Genomic DNA, 25,801 nt, shown 5'->3' with positions numbered 1-25,801 from the left:
TTGAATAATTGAATTAAAACCATTGGAAACGTTATCACAGTTTTCGATACCTCGAAATTCTGATAAACTAAGGGAAGCTTTTTTCGCATTTTTGGGTTCAATTTGAATAGAATGTTCGTCGACTGCCCAAATCATGTCCCATACTTTTTGCCACCGTGTATCAGGAATTGGTATGCTAGGTAAATCAGACCTATAAATTTTCCTTAAACGATTATATTCTTTAATTGCTGAAGAGCTTGCTTTAACGGAATGTGGATCAAAATTAATTAAATGTAATCCACGTAACTCTGTTACACGAGATAGGGCAACATAAATTTGACCAACATTAAAAATAGTGTTTCCGGCTTCAATGATAGCATTTTTGAGACTTAAACCTTGACTCTTATGAATAGTCACTGCATAACTCAAGCATAATGGGAATTGTTCTCTTACAACGAAAGCTCTTTCAAATAATTGAAATTTGACTTTAATCTTCTCAATAGCGTACTCGGTATCTGCACCAAAGTCTATATTAATAGCTTGTATTTCACTCCCATCAATCGACTTAGAGACTGATTTAACTGTTACAATAGCACCATTGACTAGACCAAGAGTAACATCAATATTTCGACGTAACATAACTTTCGCACCAATTTTTATTGTTATAGTTTTAGCAAGTCCAGCTGATTGACTAGCATTGTCTTCTATTTTATTTAAAGTGTCAGATACTTTTTTTATTAATGATTTATTGCTATCTAAGTGGTCACGAGCCGTCAGTATAATTTCTTCAGAAGAAATTTTACTCGTCATAACTGAATTTATTAAATTACATTGCTTACACGTAGGTACCAAACAGACTGAATCCGACGGCAATTTATCAATGTAATTACATATTTCATGTAATTTCTCATTATACGAAAGAGATGGATCAATAGTAATTTTTCTCTGCTCCAATAATTTGATGTCGTCATTAGTCATAGAAGCAACTCGTACTCGAGAAAGCAGCTGACCATAAATATTATCAGTTTTTTGTCTCATATTAATTCTTAGTTCTTCATAACAGAATAAGTCGGTCCATAAGTTAATACTACACAATGACCCAACATACTTTTCAGCATCTTGAGATGATAATGTAACATAACTTGGATTTTCATGTACAGGAGGGAGTTGGAGTAAATCTCCGAAAACAACAACATGTTTACCTCCGAACCAATCATCGACATCAAAAATTTCTACTAGTCTTAAATGTATATATATCAGAGTAATATTTGAGACCATTGATATCTCATCAATGATAAACAGCGTTGTGTTTTGTAACTGATCACGTAATGCTTTTAGCACATTGTCAGACAATTGCGTATAAGATGGTGTGAAACCATGTTCGACAGGCAATTGAAATACTCGATGTATAGTCAATCCATTAATATTGAAAGCAGCAATCCCAGTAGGGGCTGTTACAACTGTTTCTCGATTCAATTCTTCTCTAATCCAACGTTTTATTACATTAATTTGAAAACTTTTTCCTGTAATACCTTCTCCGCTAACATACAATCTCAATTTAGTAATATCAGATAATACGTTATTTTTAATTTTTTCAAAAACTTTCATTTGATCAGCGTTCATGTTATTAATCATATCAGCTAGAGTACAATTATTATTATCATGCTTTTGTGCAGCATCATTGATTTCTTTAGCTATTATATGTATTTCGGCAGCATCACAGTTTGATGACTTTTTCTGTGAATCATCATTATTATCATCGTCATTATTACATTTATTTTCAATCAATTTTTTTATGTATTCTAAACCTTTTTCAAAATCTTCATTGTATTCATGATAATCATTAGCTTGTTGAAGCATATACTGCTGATGAGTAAATGACTCTGTGTAAGTTTCAAATCCATTTTTAAGCTCATCTGTATTACGCCATGGTTGAAATAATAATAACAATGAGTAGAAATAATCCTCTGGTCGATTTGCAATATTATATCTAAAATGATTAATTAAATAACCTCGTAACCGTTTTTTCAAAAATAATCCTGGACGTATTTCATAATACTCATTAATGTTATTTTTTGGTTCTGTCTTAGTTGTATCGTACCATTTAGCAAAATTATATAAGCATAAATTTTCTAAATCTTTAGGACGATTAGGATAATAATCATCAATTAATGAAGGACAAAATATCTCAGTTGATTCGGGATCATTACGTACTAATTCTTCAATTTCTTCTTTGGTTTTTAACTTTCTATTTCTTATCATTCGGACATCTAACCATTTAATGATAGTTTCTGAATCTGTACCATGAAGAGAAATGCCTAACAAAGTATCAGCAGCTTCTAGAGCTCCGACTTCTCTGTGAGTCAAACTACGAAACGCAATCTTCCACAAAAGCTGTGGTAAAGTTTTGGTTGAGTTAATTTCGTTAATTGTTTCCGATGATTTAGTTATTTCTCTTTTCGTAGCATATTTTGTGACATATTGTGTCAGTATCGTAGATTTTTCTCCAATAAACTGGATATCCATATTTCCTTCCCAGACAGATAAAACTGATGGATTGTAATCATTAATATTTACTTCGTTCTCATTACGAGGAAGATCATACAGTCGGCTTTTACTTTTTAAGTTTCTACGCCCGGCTATTGAAGTAGCAGTATCACGAAGTACAAAGTTTTCAGAAACAGGCCGTGGAAATCCGAATCGACAAGCTTTACTAACTTTACCTGACTTTGGTTTTTTTGTTCGTAAGCAGTAACTATTGTGATTGTGTTGCTGATGTGTAATTACGTCTCTGTGAAGTGTTGGTGATATCTTTTTATCAGGTAACTTACAAGTTACGTATTTCATGATAAATTCAACAACTTCTTCATTGGTGTTAATACCCATTATTGGAGCACCTTCTACCCAAAGTATTAAATGAAAATGTTGAATTCCTCTACCTTGATATTCTCGGCGCCAAAAGTAGTGACTAAGTGGACCGAGAGGTTGGCTATCTGACTTGATGAATTCAAGAACAGCTTGAAATTTATTGTCAATAAATCTTGAAACTGACACTGGGTCAGCTGCAATTACTTCACTTGCAGATAGTTTATCAAAGTGTGGAGCATTAATTTCTTTTATATACTCAATTAAATCATCCCAAAGCCATTCAGCAGGACTGACAGTAAAAAACCATGTTGCAGGTCCGTAATGACGTGTCATCCATTCCAAATTATTTCTAGGCTTACTCCAAAATTGTTCCGAATTTCGAAGTCGAGCAAACAGAGTTGTTAAATTTGCTTCTAACTGACCATCTTTGAGATGTTTCAAATAACTTCCCGCTGTGTATCTTTCACGAGCATTTGTAACATTCAGCGTATGATAAACACCTGCACCAAGCTGACGAATATTAGCGTCATTCAATAAAAAGAATAAATATTGTTGGTTCAGGCGAAAACGTGGATCAGCGGATTTTAACCGTGCTATAATGTACTCAAAAGCAGTAAGAGGCACATTTCTTTCTTCACATTGACCGTTTTTACCATAAGGATATAAATCTGGAAAACATTGTAAGTCTAATGTTTTCAATCGATTGTCTAATGCTTTTTCATTAATTTTTAACATTTGATACATATTTGTTGAAGTATCATTCTTTCTTTTATCGTGAAGAGGATATATAGTGTATTGTGCATATTGAGAACTCTCTGGATTTAATACTTGAGTAATCATAGCTTGATGTTGAGATGTTTTACTTTTACTTTCTTGAATATCAATTTTATCAGTACTCTCTTTGTCTTTTGTTGACAATGATATTGTACTGTAAGTGTGATCACTAGAATTTATACTTCTGTCTCTGACAGATGATATTTTACTATAGCTATGTTCTTTAGAAATACTATGATTCTCTTCTTTATTTTCTCGATCTTCTGACTTATTACTTAACTCTTCGTTTTGATTATCAAGAATCACTTCTTTACTAACTATATTATTTTTTTCTCGTTCCATACTGATAGGAGTATTATAATTATCATTATTTTTTTCAACGTTTATTGTATTTTCACAATTTTCATCTTCATTCATTTCAATTTGGAATGAAATATTTTTTGAATCTATCCATTCACGTAAATTTTGAGGACATTGTGGTAATTTAATTTTAGAGTAAAGAGTATTATTACTCTTTAACCATGTCAATACTCTGAATCCATTTTCTAAGCTAACCATTTTCTCCCATATTACATTTGACTTTGTAGGTATACTACGCATTACAATGTACAACTCATGATTTTTATTCAAAGGATCAGTTGTAGAACAAATTTTTTTGAGCGTTTCTTCTATTGGCAAGGGAAGATGAAATGTTTGACCTTTGAGTTTTTGTATTCGCATAGTATGAGGTAGATTTTTTTTAGCAACAGTTCCTAATCTTTGAACTACTTGAAATGCTTTTGCTCGCTGTATAAGAACTTTTTCATACTCATTTAATGCGAAAATTTCATTTGGAATTGTTCCAACATACATGTTGTTCAGTAAACAAGTTGGAGGCATAGATCCAGAGCGAATTTTTCGTAAACAATAGTTACAAATAAAATCGCTGTTCATAGTTGGATCTTGTTCATTAATAAAATTTATTAAATTATTCCATATTTCATTTGAAATAGGCTGACGCAATTTACTCAATTCAGTAGCATCTTTTCTGAAAACTAATTTTTGACAGGATATGCATTTGAACCGTGGTAAATCCAATGACCGTTTTGTAAAGGCCAGGAATGCTGCTTTGTTCTCAGTCTGTATTTTATCTTCATCTAAACATAACCCTTCTTCTTTTTTATCTAATATATTTCCTTCTTCTTTCATTTTATTTGTAATATTTATTAAAAATTCTGAATCGCCTGATTCTAATGCCTTATCTAGATGATTCAAGTCAATCAAATTTCTTTTCATTTTGTATATAAGTTGCTTAATATATCGAACAGAAGGAAAATGAGGTGATAATAACTCAATGCATAACAACTCTGAATTGCATGAATCAAAAGATCTAAGACAAAAATTGTAGTGACCTAATTTATCCACGACATCATCAACTGAATGATATATAAACAGTTGATCCAAAAATGCTTGAAAATTATTCAAATTCCGTGCTTTTAATTTTTCAAGAAAGTTTTTATACCGTACATACATTTCCGTCTCCATAGTTACTCGACAGTAATTATTGCAAAGCCACTTTTTTTTTCCATTTTTATCTTTTAATAAAGGTAGTATATTTGTAGATTGACCTAATTTATTCATAGAAATAATTTGATCTTCAATTGTTGCAAATGAATATGACGTTTCGTAAAAATAAGGTTCTGTAGTTGAGTGATGGAGAGATGGACCACACATAGCCTTATATTCATCTATGGTAATCGCTAAGGAATCAATAGGTAGGTGTGAAAGATGGAATTCGGCTTTGTTCTTCAAAATATGCAAAGTATCTGTTGATAATTTCATATACATTTTTCTTTGACACATACACCATTTAATGATTCTTTGCGCTTCTAAATGTTTCTCTACAAGATTTTTCCCATCAATAACTCTAACTAATTTATTGATATAATATTCAGAAGATTTTATTTTTATAAAATTTTTTCTTGAATTTTCTCGACAATATTTAGCTACAATTTTTTTAGCTATTGATATTTTTTGTTTTTGAATTTTCTTATCAGTTTGTTTTCCAATTTTTTCACTATCAATAGATTTTGAGTCCGAATTTAAATGATTCTTGTCATCAATTTTGGAGTCTTTTTTTGGTATTAAATTTTCGATAATACCACCATCCTTGATATTGATTATCTCTTCAGACAATTCTCTTGAGTTTTCTGAAGAATTATCATTTGGTAATAACGGTAAATTAATTATTATTTCAGACTGCTTTATCAATAATTCTTTTTGATGAGATTCTGAATTATTGTTTTCGTTGTTACGCAGTAATTTATTTGCGCAATGAAGTCGTTGATTGTAATTCATATGATTTCTTTTTCTTACTTCTTTTAAAGATGGTAAATTTAAAGTAATATTGCGATCAGTAGTCGGAAAGTGACTAATTGTATTTGTCTGAAATATTTTAGCCAAATGAGAACGCATGAGACTCTGTTCGTAGACCATGCATTCAGGTTTTTGATTATATAATAAAGATATAGCAAACGCAATGGCAAATACCCCACAATCAGTGCCATTACGTTGGTCTTGAACTCTCATGAAAATTAATGATTTTTTTTCATTGATATTGAAGTAAGGATACAAATGTCTCAAAAATAAGGTTTGATCTTCATTTAACATAAATTTATTCAAAGAATCATAAATATATATTTTTTTAGTATCATAATATGAGCATATCCAGTGTTGATCAGTACTGTATAATATTTGAATATGGTTTTTTAGAGGTGGTACAGGCTCAATATTTTCTGGTCTAGCCAAATACAATGTGTCACGATGATCATAGTAATTCGAACAATTAGCTAGAATTAATTTAAATTGATACATATGTTCATCCTGCAGTTGATCTCCAAGTGTAACCATATTTAGATACTCGTCATTTAGCAGTGGCAAAAGACACTTATTATTAGTGTTTCTTGGTTTTTTTAGGGGTAATTCTTCATTTAACGTAGTTTCAACTTTTCTTCGTCGTAAATTAATTGATAAATCTTTTTTTTCTGTGATTGTACTCCTTTTTATTTTTATATTTTTCGGAATCATAGCCTTTTTTTTAATATTGGCGGGTAATAATTCGTTATCATTTGATATTGTGTTGATTTTTCGTTTTCTAATGGCATTTGATAATTTATTATTTTCTGTACCGGTAATAATCTTTGGCTCTTGCTTTATTTTTGGAGTGGCCTTGTTCTCAATATTCAAAATTGGAAATGCGTTACTATTGTCAGTGATGTTGATAGTTTTATCTTTCATTACTCTAAATATAGGTTCACTTGAATTACTGTCATTGTACATTTTTGGAAAACCAGTTATAATATTACTTTGAAATATCTTTAATAAATGATTGCGCATTTGATTGTGATCAAAAAGAAATAAAGACTTTACTGGCCACTCTCTTAGAGCCAGTGAAGTTGCGCATGCTATCGCATAGACCCCACAATTGTAATTATTTGGTTGCCTTTGTACATCCGGGAATTGAAGTGTATCTGCATTTAATTGAAAATCGGGATATAATCTTTCTAAGACAATTCGATGATTTTTGTGAAGCTGTTTTCTGTTTGCTGAGTCAAAAATGTAAATTTTTTTTGTATCATAATAACTACAAACCCAATGATCAGTACTATATTTGTCATTTTCGTTATAACCATACTCTGTATCACGGCTATGCAATATCTGAATATGTAGTTTACTAGTATCCAATTTTTCAATTAATTCTGGATGTTGGACATACCATACTTCACGATAAGCATAACCAAATTGTCTGTGTAGAAGAAAAGCAAAATAATCAATATGTTTATCTTCTAATAAATGATTATTACTAACAATAGCCAAATCTGATTGATTAAGCGATATTATTTCTTAACTGAAATAATTTATTGAAAAACAAATAAAATCAAGTTAGGAATATCTGAAAAGGATCCCCAATAACAAATAGTTATGAATTAAAAAATATGTTTATTTATTTAAAACTATACAAATGACAAGCTGTTCACAAAAAGCTTGAATAACTAACTGAAATAATAATTTATAAAATACTATATCAACGAAAATAATGAAATAATTATGCCTGTAATTATTTTTTTTTTATTTAATTGCACAGCAGACTGTTTATTTAATTATTTAATTTATTCAGCCGCACAGCAGACCGTTATTTTTATTCTATCAGCCGCACAGCAGACCGTTATTTTTATTCTATCAGCCGCACAGCAGACCGTTATTTTTGTTTTATCAGTCGCACAGCAGACCGTTATTTTTATTTTATCAGCCGCACAGCAGACCGTTATTTTTATTTTGTCAGCCGCACAGCAGACCGTTATTTTTATTCTATCAGCCGCACAGCAGACCGTTATTTTTGTTTTATCAGCTGCACAGCAGACCATTATTTTTATTCTATCAGCCGCACAGCAGACCGTTATTTTTGTTTTATCAGCCGCACAGCAGACTGTTATTTTTATTCTATCAGCCGCACAGCAGACCGTTATTTTTGTTTTATCAGCCGCACAGCAGACTGTTAATATCTTTTTTTACCTTTGTGTAATATTACAAAAAAAGAAAAAGTAAAAAAATATTTTAATTATGTAACAAAAAATGAAAATACAATTGTATGTATACTGCAATTGTATCTTTATGAAAAAATTTATAAATATATATATATATATATATATATATATATATATATATATATATATATATATATATATATATATCTATATTTGTATGTGTATGTAATATAATTGTCCTATTGAACAATTAACGTACACTTACAAATATAGATATATATGTATATTAAAAAAAATGAAAATTATAAATAATATTTATTAATTAAGATATAAAATAAATAAATATTTTAATTATAATTTAAGCAATAATTTCACCAGTGTTTACTATGTCACAATAAGTAATTCACCAGTGTGAGCTATTTTTTACATTACAGAAAGTAATGAAATGAACTAATAAATTTTTACACAATACTTAAGATATTTTTAGGTTAGGTTGAGTATATTATATATATATATTATACATTTAAATATCCCTAGACATTGGGCGCGCTTGGTTGACGTAAGTTCGAACTATGAGTCCACTCAAATGATTACACTCAATAACTTACTATGTTATCTAAAAACTTACATCGATCGAACGCACCCGTTAAGGGCTAGGTTTTCGGCTCACTAAAGTTAGCCCCTCAGAATTTTTTTTTCCCAATTTTTAAACTTTTTTCTTATTATAACGTGAGTTAGTCATTAAGTTACTTTAATGCTAGTAGCTACTATGAGAAAAACGAAAATCTTAAATTTATTTATATTATAATTTTATGAACACATAGTTTCCGCGGGAAAATTACAAATTTTGTATTAAAAATTTTTTTAAATATAAAAAATGTTAAAATTTCTTTTTAAATATAAGCTCTTTAGAATTAACTATCATACAACTTTACATATGCAATTTTTTAAATTATATTTTCTCCTAATTAAGTTTTATTTATTAACTAGAGTCCATAACTAAAAGAGCTAAAATTGTTTGGGTTTATTATCATCATATTGTTGTTAGTAAATAACAAAATTCGTCAAACTCATAATTAATATAAGTATTATGTAAAGAATATCGTCTTATAAAAGTTCCGCTCAATTCGATTGAAATCCCACCTATATCTGAACACCTCTCGAACAGAACTACTTAGACCTTGATCAGCTGACTTACGATGAAAGCAAACCCAAACAATTTTAACTCTTTTAGGTATTGACTATTAATTAAATAAAATGTGATTAGAAGAAAATATAATTTAAAAAAATACACATGTAAAGTTGTTTGATAGTTAATTCTGAAGATTTTATATTAAAAAAAATGTTAACATTTTTAAATAGATTTCTATCTTACTTCATTTACGATTATGACTGTTACTATTTTTTCAATTTTTACAACTATAAATGTTACTATTTTATTAAATAAAATTTCGCGACTCCAAAAAACCGTTCTGCTTACAGTAAACACAGTCGGTAGTCTGGCACTCCGTTTACAACGGATTTGAACGGGACTTGGCGCCAGATTCTACCGAATGTGGATCAAAAATGAAAAGATACCATTTTAAAAATCAGCTCCTCAATTATCATTTATTATTATTATGATATTGTATCTAGTAAATGAGACAATGCATCAAACGCATAATTACATTACGAATCATCTAAAAATTATGATTATTTGAAACCCGCTCAATTGAAGAACAATGCCACCTACAGGCAACGACAAGAGATCATAGAATGTACACACTGCTTAATGAGAATTCCCTAGACCTTGAACAGCTGGTTTATCCGAAGAAAGTAAAACTCAAACAATGTTTAGCGTATTGTGTATGTATTTGGTTTGGTTGATAAATTAAATTAAATTAGAAAAATATGTTTAAGAACATACACATAGGAGTTGTTTGATAGTTTACTCTATAAATTTTTTTGTATTCATAAAATATTTTTTTACATTCTTAATTTAAAGTTTGTACTTTTCCCGCGGCTATGAAGTGTTCATAAAATTATAATAAAAATAAATTAAACTTTTATTTTTCGTAAAGTAACTAGTAGCATTGATAAAATTTCATGTATGTAAGTCGCGTATATCCTTTGGGTTAGATTAATAGACTTGAATTATTAATCATAATATTTATATTTTATAAAATCGTCCGAAAATTTTTTATATTTTTTGTAATTTAGGAAATTGTTAATCTAAATTTAATACTACAATACTTAATAATTTAATAAAATAATCATACTGTTCAATATTATTAATGCTATTATTTTTAACATTAATCTATTGTTATTATTATAATAACTATCAGTATTATCTTTATTTTTATTGTTATTATTATCGTGATTATTATTACTATTATTTCTTGTTATTATCTTATTGTTGTTAGTAAATAATACAATTCGTCAAACTCATAATGAATATAAGTATTATATACGGAATATTGTCGTTTTGAATGTCGCGCAGTTCGGTCGCAGTATAGGTGTGCCACCTATATCTGTAGACCACTCGAACAGAATTACTTAGGCCATGATCAGCTGACTATTACATGGAAACCAAACCCAAACAATGTGACCTCTTGTAGACATTGAGCGTGTTCAGCCGAACTAAGTCCTGAGTAAACTTAGTAAGAATAAGTATAGTAAAAAATGCTCTAACTCTACTAATTCTTACTAAGTTTACTCAGAACTTAGTTCGGCTTAACAGACCCATTGACTCTACCCTGATAGGCACCTTACAAACTTACTGTCAATCTACGACCGCAATTGACAGCCAACTTGACGGAAAGAGTTGGCAAAGCAAGCGGTTTTAGTTAAGTTGCCTATAAGTTACTCTGCAATTCGATGTCAAGACTTGCTGTTCAAGTATTTCAGTCAAGTTGCCTATTAGTTACTCTGCAATTTAACTACAAGTTTGATTGGTAACTTGTATTCCGATTGCGGCTATAGATTTTCGTCAATTTGCTTACAACTGTTATTCAGTGAAGAATAACCGCCAACTTGGTGTTAAGTTAGTCGTAACTGCTGGAAGTCAACACTTTCAGAGTAAGCGCTGGCTATCAGGGTATTAACAACAATATGATAATAGCCATAAATGATAATAATAAAATAATGAAAACTCTAAAAATAAATATAAATGTATAACTATAAATAATTATAATGGTAATCATAATTTTTTTTGAGTCACTATACACAGTATACACTCCAGGCGCATTTTCAATGCAGCCATAGGAATGACAAATGGAATGCCATCTGACGGCTGAAATCTTAATCACCAACACTGAAACCTGTTATTTTCGTATACACTTAATGTAACGACTATAATCATATTTATAATAATCAGACGTGTTCCGCTCTTATTGCACGTCGGCAAGAGAACATTCTAATTCGGTTTACCGTTCGGTAAGTTTTAATTTCGAAATTGACAGTTTGATGGAATAATCAATCCTTTGTCGAATTTTGAATGAATTTGGATCAACAGGTGTCGCGGTCAACAATTGTTAAAAATAGTTAGATTTTTTGTTACTAGTGTCATGGAATTATTATGATTATTATAGTTTATTCACCATTGTTATAATTTTAACGTGTAAGTACGACTTTAATTTATTTTATTCTTAAAGTGCTTTATATATTGGAAAACTAATTAATAAAATTATTAAAGTTGTTGTTATTTTTCAAATAATTCAATTTTAATTCATATACGTCAATTTATAAAATAATTTTATTTTATGTGTTTAGATTCAACAACAACGGCAGACATCGCGGTCTCCATGAGTGCTGGTAAGTAAATATAATAATTTTTTTTTTTATATTATATTATACTATATAGTTTTAATTTATTTATGTTATTCAGCAAAATTTTGTGATCAGTGTATTTATATATATATGATAAAATAGGGTTTATAGTTAATATATTTTTCAGTGATAGTCAATTTTTTATCATTTTTCAATGCTTCATAAATTCATTCGGTCACATTTGGCAATTAAATTGTTTGTAATTGAACCTGTGATAGCATCCTTATTTTGAAAATTTATTTAAAAATTACTAATAGTCCATTTTTTTTTCAAGATGAATTACTGAGAGGTCACCAGTTGATGCAGGCTGCCCAGCAAGCAGCTGATAATTATAACAGCTGGATGCAGCAACTGCAACAACAACAGCAACAGCATGGTCAGGTGGTGTTGCAACCACCGCCACCGCCACCACCACAACAGCAGCAGCCCCAACAGCAGCAGCAGCAGCAGCAACAGCAACAGCCGCCACAACAGCAGCAGCAGCCGCAGCAGCAGCCGCAACAGCAGCAGCAACAGCAGCAGCAACAGCAGCAGCAACAGCAGCAGCAACAACAGCAACAACAACAACAACAACAACAGCAGCAGCAGCAACAGCAGCAGCAGCAGCAGCAGCAGCAACAGCAACAGCCGCAGCAGCAGCCGCAACAGCAACAACAGCAACAACAACAACAGCAGCAGCAACAGCAGCAGCAACAGCAACAACAACAACAGCAACAGCCACAGCTTCATCAAATGGTGCTGCAACCACCACCACCGCTACCGTTTGATGTTGCTATGATTCCGTTGCCACCAGCAATTCACATCCAGCAACCACCGTTGCCACAGATGCTTACTGGAGCTTTTAATGAGCCGCCAGCACCAGGTACGAACTCAATCAAGTAAATGAGCTTGTTCAGCCGAGCTTAGTTCTGAGTAAAAACGGATTTGACTATACTTAATCTAACTTAGTTTACTCAGGACTGAGCTCAGCTAAACAGGCCTAATGTTTCGAGTATTTATTTATTAAAGCAGATGTATTTTATTTTATTTTACGATTCCTTTTAGCAACAACTTTCTCGACAAAACGCCATTTTCCAGGGCCTAGGGGGCGGAACAAGTTCTGGCAGCGAGGCCGGGGCAGAGTAGGGGGGCGTGGAAGATTCGGAAGAGGAAGAGGTGGAAGGGGAGGAGGAAGTGGTCTTCCGACCATTAATCATAATTATTATTATCATTAATATTATTATTATTATCATTAATATTATTATTATTATTATTATCATTAATGTTATTATTATTATCATTAATATTATTATTATTATTAACATTAATATTATTATTATTATAATTAATTAAAATAAATTATTTAAACAAAATAAAAAGTAAAAAGTTTCAATTTATAGAACCCTATTCTATCTTAATCCCTAAATCCCTGATTATAAAAACGAACTGAAAAGTATTAGAAATCACGATATTTGAATTCTTCTCAATACTTCTGAATCCTCTTAATAATATACTTTTGAATTTTAAACTCTTATGGAGATGTTTGTCTGTATTAAAGATGTTTGTCTATATAAGTTTATTAAAATGAAACTTATTATAAAATTATTAAAAACTACACGTTACCTTTTTGTCTTGTGACTTCTATAATTAAAATTACAAGAATAATACACTCACTCTAATCACTGTGCTTGTCACTATAATTTTCAAAAGACCGCGCTGAAAGTCTAAACGTAAAGATGACGCATGCGCAGTGCGAATATTTAGAATACAAATATTCAGCTAATTAAAAATGTTAATTAAACAACAAATAAACAATGTGAAGTAGGAACAAATGTTTTATATACATAAACAATCAAAAACAGAGGTTTAATGACTTGTATTGCTACCAAAATATTGAAAAATGCGATAAGGGGGCTAACTTAAAGGTACATTATTAATAAATTTTTTTTAAAATAAATAAATGGAGAACAAACAAATGTTTATTGTGAATAATAAATAACAAACGATGAACTAACAATGTAATAAAAATAAAGTTCAAAAATTAAAAAAAAAAACTCTGGGGTGCTAACTTTAGTGAGCTATCTCAGCAATGTAAGTTGCGTGTCTATAGGAAGGATTACTACACATATTGATTTTATCTAGTCTGTGGCGCTGATAATTACCCATCGAAAAAAAGTTAGGATCGAAATTTCTGGGCTTACTATAGTTTGTGCTGATAAAATTTAATAATTTTAAGTGAATTAAGTGTTATAATTGATTATAATTAATTAATATCAGTAAAATAAAGTATAAATTACTTTTATAATATATCATTTTGGAAAAAGAAGAACTATATCCTTAAATAAAATTTTGCAACCTCGAAATACCGTTCTGCTTACAGTAAACACAGTCGGTAGTCTGGCGTCCGTTTACAACGGATTTGAACGGGACTTGGCGCCAGATTCTACCGAATCTGTGGATCAAATATATAATAATTAATAATAAGACTATAATTACCGTAATTTTAGGAGTGGACAAAACTCACCGGGCATGCGGTGTACTTATTAAGCTACTGATTACTAAATAAAATCAAAGGTATTTGTACGTATACTAATAATACAATATTTATAGTTAATTAAATTATATTGATAAGAATATACAATGGGTTACATACTATTTTATTAACAACTAGTGTAGAGAAGTGATAATAATGAGAGTTTTTTGAAACCGCTAGAGAACATGCCAGAAGGGCCTAGAAACGTAGAGAACGGAAAGAGAGGAAAACACTTACGTATTGCTTACTAATCACAAGAAACTTAGAGTATATCAAATATTATCAATTAATAAATGAGAGTATAAAACTTACAGTTGGTATACAACTTGGCATCCTGGTAGTCAACTCACAAATTAACTAATATAAATTTTATTAACAAAACTGTAAAAAATGTACGCTAAAGGAAAAGGTGTTGTTGTGTAGAGTGGACTCCTCTGAATGAATCAATCTGGCGGCACCGATAAGAATTGAGGGCCTCAGGCCCTACTGAGCAGCGACAGCGCGCATGGCTCCGAAAGCAACCGACCCGACACGAGGCTTCTGGTGAAAATCTTCGGGGTATTAAAACCACCCCGTTACATTTCCCCGTCACCAGTCAAGAGCCTCGGGTCTAAGCTGAAAATAGAACCCTAACCTAGGAATTAACTCACATTTAAACCCTTAACCTTATTTCGTCTACCATGAGTTATAATAATGAAAATGTAAGAAGAAACAGCTAAATCTTAGATGAGTCTTCCACGCATGGGAGCACGAGCAATGAGAGAGCCATCTACGGGAGTCAGGACCACCCACGGTTCCAAAACACCTTGTTAAACAGCGCGAGCCAATCGCGAGGACGTTTTAGCCTTCTTGGCCAGAGCCTCCATGGATGACCGGCGACGTTGGGCAGCATGCCGCGTTACGGTCTCAAATTTGTTGAGAAAAAGGAAAACAACGATGCGTGGACGTTCATTTGACTTAAGATGACGAGAGGCACGAGTAGGCACAAATCCGTCTAAAAGATCTTCTCCCAAGTCCACTTCCTCGTCAATGTACAACACATTCCCGTCGTTATCTTCAAGAACCGCAGGAGCTGGCACGATACTCAACACCGGATCTTCTTCAGCAGCAACTGCAAGAACTACAAAGTCGGCTCCCTCAATAGAAAAACGGCTCCAGTTTCCTTGGTGTATAGTCGATAACCAACGTAGTTTGGTAGATGGACGATGGTATTCCCAACCCAATTTCAGAAGGTGAGCTGGAAACGGTGGATCGAAATCCCACAGCAAACGGTGATGAGCCACCGAGCGACGCACCGAGCGCAATTGCTTGCGTACTTGGGCCATGGTTTTAAAACGCCCAGGCACCCTGCAGAACAGGTTATCTACCTGCTGCTCTCTCTCCTCCCTCTGAAACAGAGGAATTTTTAGTCCTGTTACTCCGCCGAGGGATTTTTAAATCGGGGAGATAATGGTTACCCAACGATTTACCCCAAGAATTCACAAATTCTACTACCAAGGGGCTAAATATTTTACTGATAGTCACAGGACCTAAAAACTTATAAGCTAGGCTCACACGGTACTTATCGACTTTCTTACTGAGTTTTCTATTCGGGTAATAAACCTGATCTCCCACCTGAACCTCTGGTAATGATTTTAACCCCATGTCATGATATCGCACTTGTCGTTCACTCTCCTTACGAATCACCAGCTCCACCTTATGTCGCAATTGATCCAGACGATCAATTCTAGCCTTCCAAGCCTCAGAGTCCAAATCAAGATCTTCGATCTCAACTCGGGAAGGTTTCCCAGACAGACGTGGTTCTCTACCATGTGCTAAATAATATGGGGATAACTTTAGAGACTGGTGATAAGAACTATTATACGCGAGTTGTAGCTCACCCAGGAGTTGATCCCAAGTAGTTTGTTCTTTCTCAATAAAAGCGCGTATCATGGGTTTAATAGTTCTATTTATCCTCTCGTCAGGGTTACTCTGAGGATGAGCGATCGCAGTAGAAGTAGATTTTACGCCCACTGTCCTCAAATACTCTCTCATGGTTTCATTTATAAATTTTTTTCCATTGTCAGTAATTAAAATCAACGAATACTCCCAAAGGGGAAATTAAATGTATTTTGACGATTATTATCTTATTATTGGTGACTTCCTCGTAAGAACGCGGGTAATTATTGTTTGCATAAGGGTATGATACGCTATTACCTGGTTGTTGATTTCTTTGGTAATAACGAGGCTGATGATTATTTCTGGCATAGCTTTGAGGTGCATTGCTCGCTGATGCGCATACTACCAAGCCTCCAGCTTCCTCTCTTATCTCCTCTATCACCAGAGGGAATGTTTGATTTTCCGTTAATATGGATACTTTCGTACCCGGGAGATCTTGCAAGGCTGCGAGAAGTGTTTTTTCTTTAGGCTTGGCTGAGGGCTTATCAGCCGCTGAAGAGTCAAATAATCTGCTGTTTTCTTCGTTTGATTGTGACGCTTCATGTATCGTCTCTAAAAGAGAATCATAATCTTTTACCGCTCTGAACAATATGAATGTCCTCAAATTATTTGGTAAATGGTTTTGTATTACCTCTACTTGTTCTTTAACTGGTGGTGGTGTTTTTATTTCCCAATATTTGCTTTGCATTCTGAAAACAAAGTCTATGGAAGACTCGTTCTCGTTCGGCTTGGTTTGAACTATCTCTAAGAGTATCTGCATGACAGTCTTCTGCGAGCCATATATTCTCAAAAAGTCTCTTTTAAACTGATTATAATTTTTCCACCGTAGGTAGTTTTTATTATACCATTCTGAGGCTTTATCTGTCAGCAAGTATGCCATAATTTTTAACAGGTCATCTTCTTACCGATTTTCTCGAAAAGCCGTTGTGTTCAGCTGATGCGAGGAAATTATAAGCAGATACATGACCTTGAGGGTACCTAGTCGTCCAGACTTTTAAAAGAGCATGTATGTCTCGCCATTTCTTATGAGTACTCATACAATTTTCGTATGACTAATTTACGCGTCTGTTGGAGAATTTTTCCGTCAATTTGTCGCGTTATTTATTAGTAGATTTCATAGAAATCTAAGTATTGTATTGGTTCTCATGACGCAACTTTTGGAAAATTTTGCTATTTCCTCACTCAGCTCGTCGAACTGATTCAGAAAATACATATGGTTCAAAAGTTTATATATGTATGTATATATATATATATATATATATATATATATATATATATAGATATATAGATATATATATATATATATACGATATAACGGGCTATGTCTCTACTCTAACTTCCGCAATTCTAATCGGATCTCAATAAAATTTAACATACTTATTTTTTGACCGGTTTCTGAGGTTAAGTTCTAAGATGAGCTAAATCGGCCGGTTATTTTAGAAATGAGAGCAATTTGAAATTTTTGAAAAATTTCAAAAATTCCCATTTTTTTACTGTTTTTCCATGTAAATACTATTGAACACAATATCCTAATAAATTTATGTTTAATGCATCTGAAAGCTTATTAAATAAGCTTTAATTCATATATCCATTGATTTTTTGCGTTAAGAATGACCCTCCCAAAAATGAAATTTTTAGTAGTTTTCATAGAAATCTAAATATTGTATCGGTTCTCATGACGCAACTTTTGGAAAATTTTGCTATTTCCTCACTCAGCTCGTCGAACTGATTCAGAAAATACATATGGTTCAAAAGTTTATATATATATATATATATAAATATATATATATATGTATACGATATAACGGGCTATGTCTGTACTCTAACTTCCGCAATTCTAATCGGATCTCAATAAAATTTAACATACTTATTTTTTGACCGGTTTCTAAGGTTAAGTTCTAAGATGAGCCAAATCGGCCGGTTATTTTAGAAATGAGAGCAATTAGAAATTTTTGAAAAATTTCAAAAATTCCCATTTTTTACTGTTTTTCCATGTAAATACTATTGAACACAATATCCTAATAAATTTATGTTTAATGCATCTGAAAGCTTATTAAATAAGCTTTAATTCATATATCTATTGATTTTTTGCGTTAAGAATGACCCTCCCAAAAATGAAATTTTACTTTTGCATTCGTTTCGGAAATGATTTCATGTGTCAGCATTTATATACAGTTTAACAATACATTAAAACAGCTAGTCGATTTATTATTTTTTTTTTCTTTGATTTTTGTTTTCATACTCAATGCAACCTTGATTAGAAATTTTTTTTTATTCATCATGAAATCTACTTCCATTTCGGCTGCCGAATGGTCTTTTTATTTTATTACTAGTTTCTACACCAAAAACATTAGTTTTAATCTCTAGGGTTTTCCCTCACGTTTTTTCTTTCCATCTCTTTATTCTCTAGCTATTTTAAATAGTCTAATTTTTTATTAATTAATAAATTTACGTTGGGTGCTAAATATAATGGCTCTTCCTGATCCCCGTGTCAAGTGATCAGCAAGCAGGGTTAAGAAACAAATCGAATATACAATAATTAATGATTATAATTACCGTAATATTAGGCGTGGACAAAACTCACCGTGCACGCAGTGTACTTATTAAGCTACTTATTACTAAATAAAATCCAGCGTATTTGTACGTATACTGAAAATACAATATTTACAGTTAGTTACATTTTATTGATAAGAATATTCAATGGGTTACATACTATTTAATTAACAACTAGTGTAGAGAAGTGATAATAACGAGAGTTTTCTGAAAACGCTAGAGAACTTGCCAGAAGGGCCAAGAAACGTATTGTTTACTAATCACAAGAAACTTTGAGTATATTAAATATTTTTAATTAATAAACAAGAGTATAAAACTTACAGTTGGTATACGCCTTGGCATCCTGGTAGACAACTTACAAACTAACTAATATAAATTTTATTAACAAAACTGTAACAAATGTATGCTAAGGGAAACGGTGTTGTTGTGTAGAGTGGACTCCTCTGAATGAATCGATCTGGCGGCACCAATAAGAATTGAGGGCCTCAGGCCCTACTGAGCAGCGACAGCACGCTTGGCTCCAAAAGCAACCGACCCGACACGAGGCTTCTGGCGAAAAGCTTCAGGGTATTAAAACCACCCCGTTACAAGTAGCTAGTGTAATCCAAATTATACTGAGTGATATTTAGATTATACTCATTGTAATTTCTGATTTCGGCCAGTAATATCTCTGATTATACTCCGTACAATTACAATGGATTTAATCCGAGATAGTATCCTGTATAATTTGGATTATACTTAGTAGAATGGTTCGAATCAGTGGTACGATTGGCACTTGGAAATAGTGAATATTCACTTATTCAAGTGAATTTTCACTGATTCATGTTTAGAGAGTAAGAATTGTGGATATGCATTCTGTTAAATATATACATATTATTATTTTGAAGTTAAGAATAATGGGCTGAAGTTTGAGGCTCTATATCTTTGAAACGGCTTGACTTACGCAAAACGTAAATCAGACTTTTTTTGTAGAGCATTTAATTTTTCATTAGGAAAAGGTTTGGTTTTACTTATAAAGTAGCTCATTATCACGTTACAAAATTCCAACTTTAAAATACTATTTTCATATGTTATTTAAATAGCAAATAGAAAATTACATAACGCCACCTCTAAATATTAATATTAAGAGCTCATATTTTTAGAAGATCTTCTTCTACAGATACTCCGATGATTTCTCAATTTTCATTAAAAAAAAAATATTCGAGTTTTTGAGACACTCTAATATATATAAAAACTTTTGAACCATATGTATTTTCTGACTCAGCTCGTCAAGTCGAAATTTAGCGAAATTTTTTAAAAGTTTTGTCATAAGGACCAATGCAATAGTTAGATTTTTATGAAATCTACTGAAAAGACATACAATTTTAGAGTTACCTTTCCAGCTTTCATAGAACAATACACAAAAATTATCAAAAAATGATCAAATGTATTTATAATGAATTATTATAAGAAGTGAGCATTCATCTAGTTTCAAGAACAAAAAACTTTAGGCAATTTTCGCGACAAAAATTTTTAAGCACTTGAACGGTGTTAAATTAACAATAATAATCACAGTGATGATTACCATGACAAAAGAAATAATAATATTTAATCACATAAGGTAATTTTAATTTTGTCAGTTGAATCTTAAATGGAAAAAAATATTCCTACTAAATGACTAGTCTTCGAGTAGCAAAGAGCATCCAGTCTTGCGTGGTAATCGAGAGGTATAGGTTTCGAATCCCAGTCAAGCTGAGTTTTTTTCAATGGAAATTCGTGTTTTTTTCGTCGTTTATTCTGTTTTCATTTCGATGTTATTATTCATGTATAATTGTAAATTAACAATACTAATAGTTATAATTACCACTACAGCCAAGCGAATAATAACTTGAAGTAACCAACGATTAATTAATAATTTTTTTTTTTTTTTACGATAAATATAAACCAGTTCAGGTCATTAAGGTTGAAATAGGTTTCAATAAAACCCTGCCTGACACTTTTTGGTCTGAGATACAAAAATCGTATACATCGTGCAAGTCTTGTCAGGTGCTAGAAGAATGATACTTAGTTTTATTAAGAACCTTTTTCAATCTAACTCGCTTGAAAACAAACTTAAGTAGACGTTACCAAGGTGGGACCGGGTTTAGTATCAATGCAGTTTCTTATTTCTTAGAACCTATTTCATTCTGTTTCACACTGACTCAGACTATCCCAGGTTAATATGGGTTTTGAGCGGAAAAAAATTTCGACTTGGGACGAGTCGCTTAGTTACATCTATATTATTACTATTATTATCATTTCTTTTTGTTATGTTTTCAGAGAGCTAACAGCTCACGTCATATAATCTTACTGATTATTATAATTTTCATACGTATTAATTATCTAAAGAAGTATCAGATTGTTATTACTTCTAATAAATCTTCATTTGAGATTAAATAAAGTTTATAATAAAAGTATTTATTATCTAATAGTTAATGTTAACCCGTGTAGGTTTCATTTCTAAAAAAAAACGTAGTGGTCATACTGGGTCTAGTTGACCCCATGCACGTAAAAAATTGTTGCTACTTGCGTTCTTGTTAATATTTTCACTCGAGCCGTATATGAGAGAAATTATTAACACTTCCATTGAATAACTCAATCGTTTTTGAATTTTTCTTTAATTGTTTAACTATAAAAACAATGCAATAAATTCAAATCTCGAAAAATTTGACTTTTATTACTAAAAACTCCATAAAAACTTCATTTTTAAAGATGAATGAAAATGACCTCCAGGATTCTATTCCGGATATCACATACTTTGAAAAAAAAAGTGGTGTCATGTCGAACTTTCCAAAAAGTATATTGATTTGTGTAATTGAAATCGTAAATTTCCATAAATCTCAAAAAATCTTCAAACAATAATAGATGATACCACAGATACCATCTTAAATAATATCTTCAAAGCAAGATCAACTCAAAAATTGCCTTGAGTAATTTAGACCCATAATGACCTCAAAAAGTTGAATAAAATATAAAAGTCAACATTACTCCTAAGCTACGTAAACTAAGAAAATTGCTTAGCTAACCCTGAAAACAAGGAAGTTAAACCTAGAATTCCCTTATAATCTTGATACTCAATTCTGTTTCGTTAGGGTGACAGACTATTGAAAATAAATTATTGTAATAAATATTAAAAGATAACCAATTGAGAATTTTCAGATATGGCGTCAAATAAATCTTATGCATCAACAAATTAACTCTTATGCAAACACATCAAACTTGGTTAATAAGCAAAGTCACATGTTTCTTAATGCAACAATCATCACTATGGATAAAGTTCAATTTACAGTAAGTATTCCTACACTAAGAAAACAGTTTGTTTAACTCTTATGCGCAGATTAATTTGAAATAATTCAAAAATATATATATTTAATGTTAACAAATTTCTTTCATTTAAATATGGGACATTTCATGCCAACTCATACTACTAATTGACTTTGCATCTCCGATTTGGCTGAAACTTGGGCATCATTTTGTAATTTTCGAAAAAGGTTTCTGTGATTTTTTTTTGAATTTTTTCATCCAGCCACTTCGGAGATATGAATTTTTCCAAAGTGCAAGTTTTTTTTTTTAATAGCTGTAACTTTAAGACACATTGACCAATTTAGGTCATTTTTCAACTTCCCGCTAAGAAAATCGAAGATTCTCAAAAATCGGGAAGTTATTGTTTTCCCCACGTTTTGCAATAATCGAGTTTTCATCAGATCTCGACGTTCTAAGGTCATAGAAAGCTTCCCTGACTACCCCTGCGATGTTTTCACTATGTCTGTATGTATGTATGTATGTATGTATGTATGTATGTGTGTTTGTGTGTGTGTTTTTTTTTGTTTTAAGGGGGGGGGGAATCCTTTTTACGGATTCTAGGCATAGTTGTTTGGCCTGGATATGTGGCGACTCGACGCAGTGTCATACTAAAACTCAACGCTAGCGCCCCTACCCACTAAACCCTAAACCCTTTTTTCTCTTTCCCCTAATCCCTCATGGAAACCGCCGTTAGGCATTACTTCGTGAGGGGAGGATCTAGCTACTGCTCTTTCTTCTGGTAGCTAAGGTGTTATTTTACCTTTCTTCTAGTTGTTGTCATTTGCTCTTCTTCTTTCGATGGAACGCAAGTTTATAAGGACTTCTGTTGCAAATGTGCTGATGGCGTTCCAGGAGGCTCTTGATGACAACATTGCTTCTACTATTGTCTCTGGTTGGATTTTCTTCTTTAGGATCATCTCCAGATCATCTTGCTGTGGGTAAAATCGTGGGCACTCAAAGAAAATGTGCTCCGCGTCTTCATTGATTCCTGGGCAGGACGGGCACTCCGGTGAATCATCATGCTTGAAGCGGTGAAGATACGTCCGAAAACATCCATGTCCAGACAACAACTGCGTCAGATAGTAATTGACCTCGCCATGACTTCGGTTTAGCCAAACGTCGATCTTCGGTATGAGACGGTGTGTCCATCTCCCTGTTGTCGCGGCGTCCCACTGCGATTGCCATCGTGCGATACTGTTCTGTTGTTCTTTAGCTCTGAGTTCCTCGGCACTTTGTGTGGTTGTCCTCTTTCGTTGGTGAAGGTTCCGTCTTTCCTCAGCTAGGACTCTGAGCGGCAAAGTTCCGGAAATGACACTCACTGCTTTCTCTGATATTGTTCGAAAGGCGCTTGCAACTCGTAGGGCACTCATAAGATATATTGGTCCAGCTTTTCTCCATGAATCTTGCACCTCTAGTGCGTCAGCCCAAATGGATATTCCGTAGGTGAGCACCGATGTGACTACTGATGACAATAGTAGCCTCCTGCTCTGCTTTGGGCCTCCGACGTTCGGCATCAATCGTGCGAGACTAGCTCTCACTACTGACGCTTTCGTACAGACGTGTTCCACTTGCTGCTTGAAGTTGAGTCGGGCATCAATCATCACTCCTAGATATCGTATATGAGGTTGTGATGTGATTTCTCGGTCACCGACTTTTAGCTTAATTGTTTCAACTTCTTTTCGGCTGATAATAAGCACTGCTTCGGTCTTCTGCTTGGCCAGTTGTCGGTTCACTGTATCCATCCACTGGTTGATCTTCTCAAAAGTGATGTCAAACAGATGTTGAATCTCGTCGAGGTGTTTGGCGACGATCACTGCGGCAACATCATCCGCATACGCTACCAGTTTGACACATCTTGAAGCTTCAGTCTCAGGAGCCCGTCATGTGTGTGTGTGTGTGTGTGTGTGTGTGTGTGTGTGTGTGTGTGTTTTTTATTCAGAGAGGGGAATCCTTTTTTTCGGATTCCAGGCATAGCTATTTCGCCTGGATATATGAAGACTCGACGCAGCGTCATACTAAAACTCGAAGCTAACGCCCCTACTCACTAAACTCTAAACCCCTTTTCATCTTTCCTCTAATCCCTCATGGGAACCGCCGTCAGGCATTACTTCGTGAAGGGAGGAACTAGCTACTGCTCTTCCTTCTGGTGGCTAAGGGGTTAACTACCTTCCTTCTATCTTCTGATATTTGCTCTTCTTCTTTCGGTGGAACGCGTTTCTGAGGACTTCTGTTTCAAACGTGTTGGTAGCGTTCCAGGCAGCTTTTGATGACAACATTGCTTCCACTAGTGAATCTGGTAGCATTCTCTGGTATAGGATCCTCTCCAACTCTTCACGCTATGGATCGAAACGAGAACATACAAAGAAGGCGTGCTCCGCATCGTCAGCAACGCCTGGGTAAGACGGGCACTCCAAAGAGTCATCGTGCTTAAAGCGGTGTAGGTACTCTCGAAAACATCCGTGTTCCGACAACATCTGCGTAAGATAGTAATTGACATCGCCGTGATTCCGGTTTAGTCAAATGTCGATCCGAGGTATGAGGCGATGCGTCCACCTACCCTTCTCTGCAGCATCCCATTGTAGTTGCTATCGGTCTATGCTGTTTTGCCGTTCTTTAATTCTAAGTTCTTCAGGGCTCAGTGCAGTTGACCTTTTTCGTTGGTAAAGGGCTCGTCTTTCCTCTGCTAGAACTGTAAGAGGTAGTGTTCTGGCAATGACGCACACTGCTTCTTCTGATATAGTGCGGAAGGCACTAGCTACTCGTAGGACACTCAGTCGATATACTGGTCCAGCTTTTCTCTATGATTCTTGGGTTTCCAGTGCATCAGCTCAAATGGATATTCAGTAAGTGAGCACTGATGTGACTACTGATGACAATAGTAGCCTCCTGCTCTGCATTGGGCCTTCGATGTTAGGCATCAGCCGTGCGAGACTAGCCCTCACTACTGACGCTTTAGCACTGACGTGTTCCACCTGCTCCTTGAAGTTGAGTCAGGCATCCTGCATCACTCCCAGATAACGGATAAATCGTTGTGATGTGATTTCTTGTTCTCCGACTCTCAACTTGATAGTTTCTACCGTTTTTCTACTGCTGATGAACACTGCCTCGGTTTTATGCTTGGCTAATTGCAAATTCACCATGTCCATCTACAAATTGACTCGTCTGAATGTAATATCAAATGCCATTTCTATCTCTTCGAGGTGCTTTGCGACGATCACGACAGCTACGTCATCCGCATATGCTACAAGTTTGACTCCCGTAGGCAATGCTATTCTCAGGAGGCCATCCATACATGATGTTCCATAGCACAGGACCTAAAACTGATCCCTGTGGCACTCCTCCGGTGATTTCGTACTCTTCCGTACAGTTCTTCGTGTCATATTTCAGAACACTATTCTTGAAGTAGCTCACTACCATTCTGCGAAGGTATCCTGGTACGTTTTTTTCTTCTAGAGCCCGCATAACGCAGTCCCAGTTAGCGTAGTTGAAGGCATTCTTGATCCGACTGAAAAAATTTTATTTTGTT

General features: G+C 33.4%; 1 protein-coding gene across 1 annotated transcript; it reads left to right on the top strand.

Moving 5' to 3' along the window:
- Nucleotides 1-6,413: 6,413 nt before the first annotated feature.
- On the top strand, nt 6,414-14,824 carry LOC123273806 (vacuolar protein-sorting-associated protein 36-like). The gene is made up of 6 exons (XM_044741277.1): nt 6,414-6,432; nt 11,895-11,936; nt 12,226-12,332; nt 12,558-12,813; nt 12,996-13,124; nt 14,778-14,824. The coding sequence occupies exons 1-6, from the start codon at nt 6,414-6,416 to the stop codon at nt 14,822-14,824; spliced, it is 600 nt and encodes a 199-aa protein (XP_044597212.1).
- The last annotated feature ends 10,977 nt before the right edge of the window (nt 14,825-25,801 follow it).

This window comes from Cotesia glomerata, unplaced genomic scaffold, assembly GCF_020080835.1.
Source record: "Cotesia glomerata isolate CgM1 unplaced genomic scaffold, MPM_Cglom_v2.3 scaffold_14, whole genome shotgun sequence".
Classification (NCBI taxonomy): domain Eukaryota; kingdom Metazoa; phylum Arthropoda; class Insecta; order Hymenoptera; family Braconidae; genus Cotesia; species Cotesia glomerata.
Note: the sequence above shows the minus strand (reverse complement) of the source record. Positions and strands in the feature narration are given on the sequence as shown.

What these genes read in the sequence shown, in the direction of transcription:
- LOC123273806 (XM_044741277.1), top strand. An exon ending in AACAGCAACAGCATGGTCAG is followed by an intron (nt 12,333 to 12,557) that starts GTGGTGTTGCAA and finishes CAGCAGCAGCAG; the next exon opens with CAGCAGCAGCAACAGCAACA. An exon ending in AGGTGGAAGGGGAGGAGGAA is followed by an intron (nt 13,125 to 14,777) that starts GTGGTCTTCCGA and finishes TAAAACTTACAG; the next exon opens with TTGGTATACAACTTGGCATC.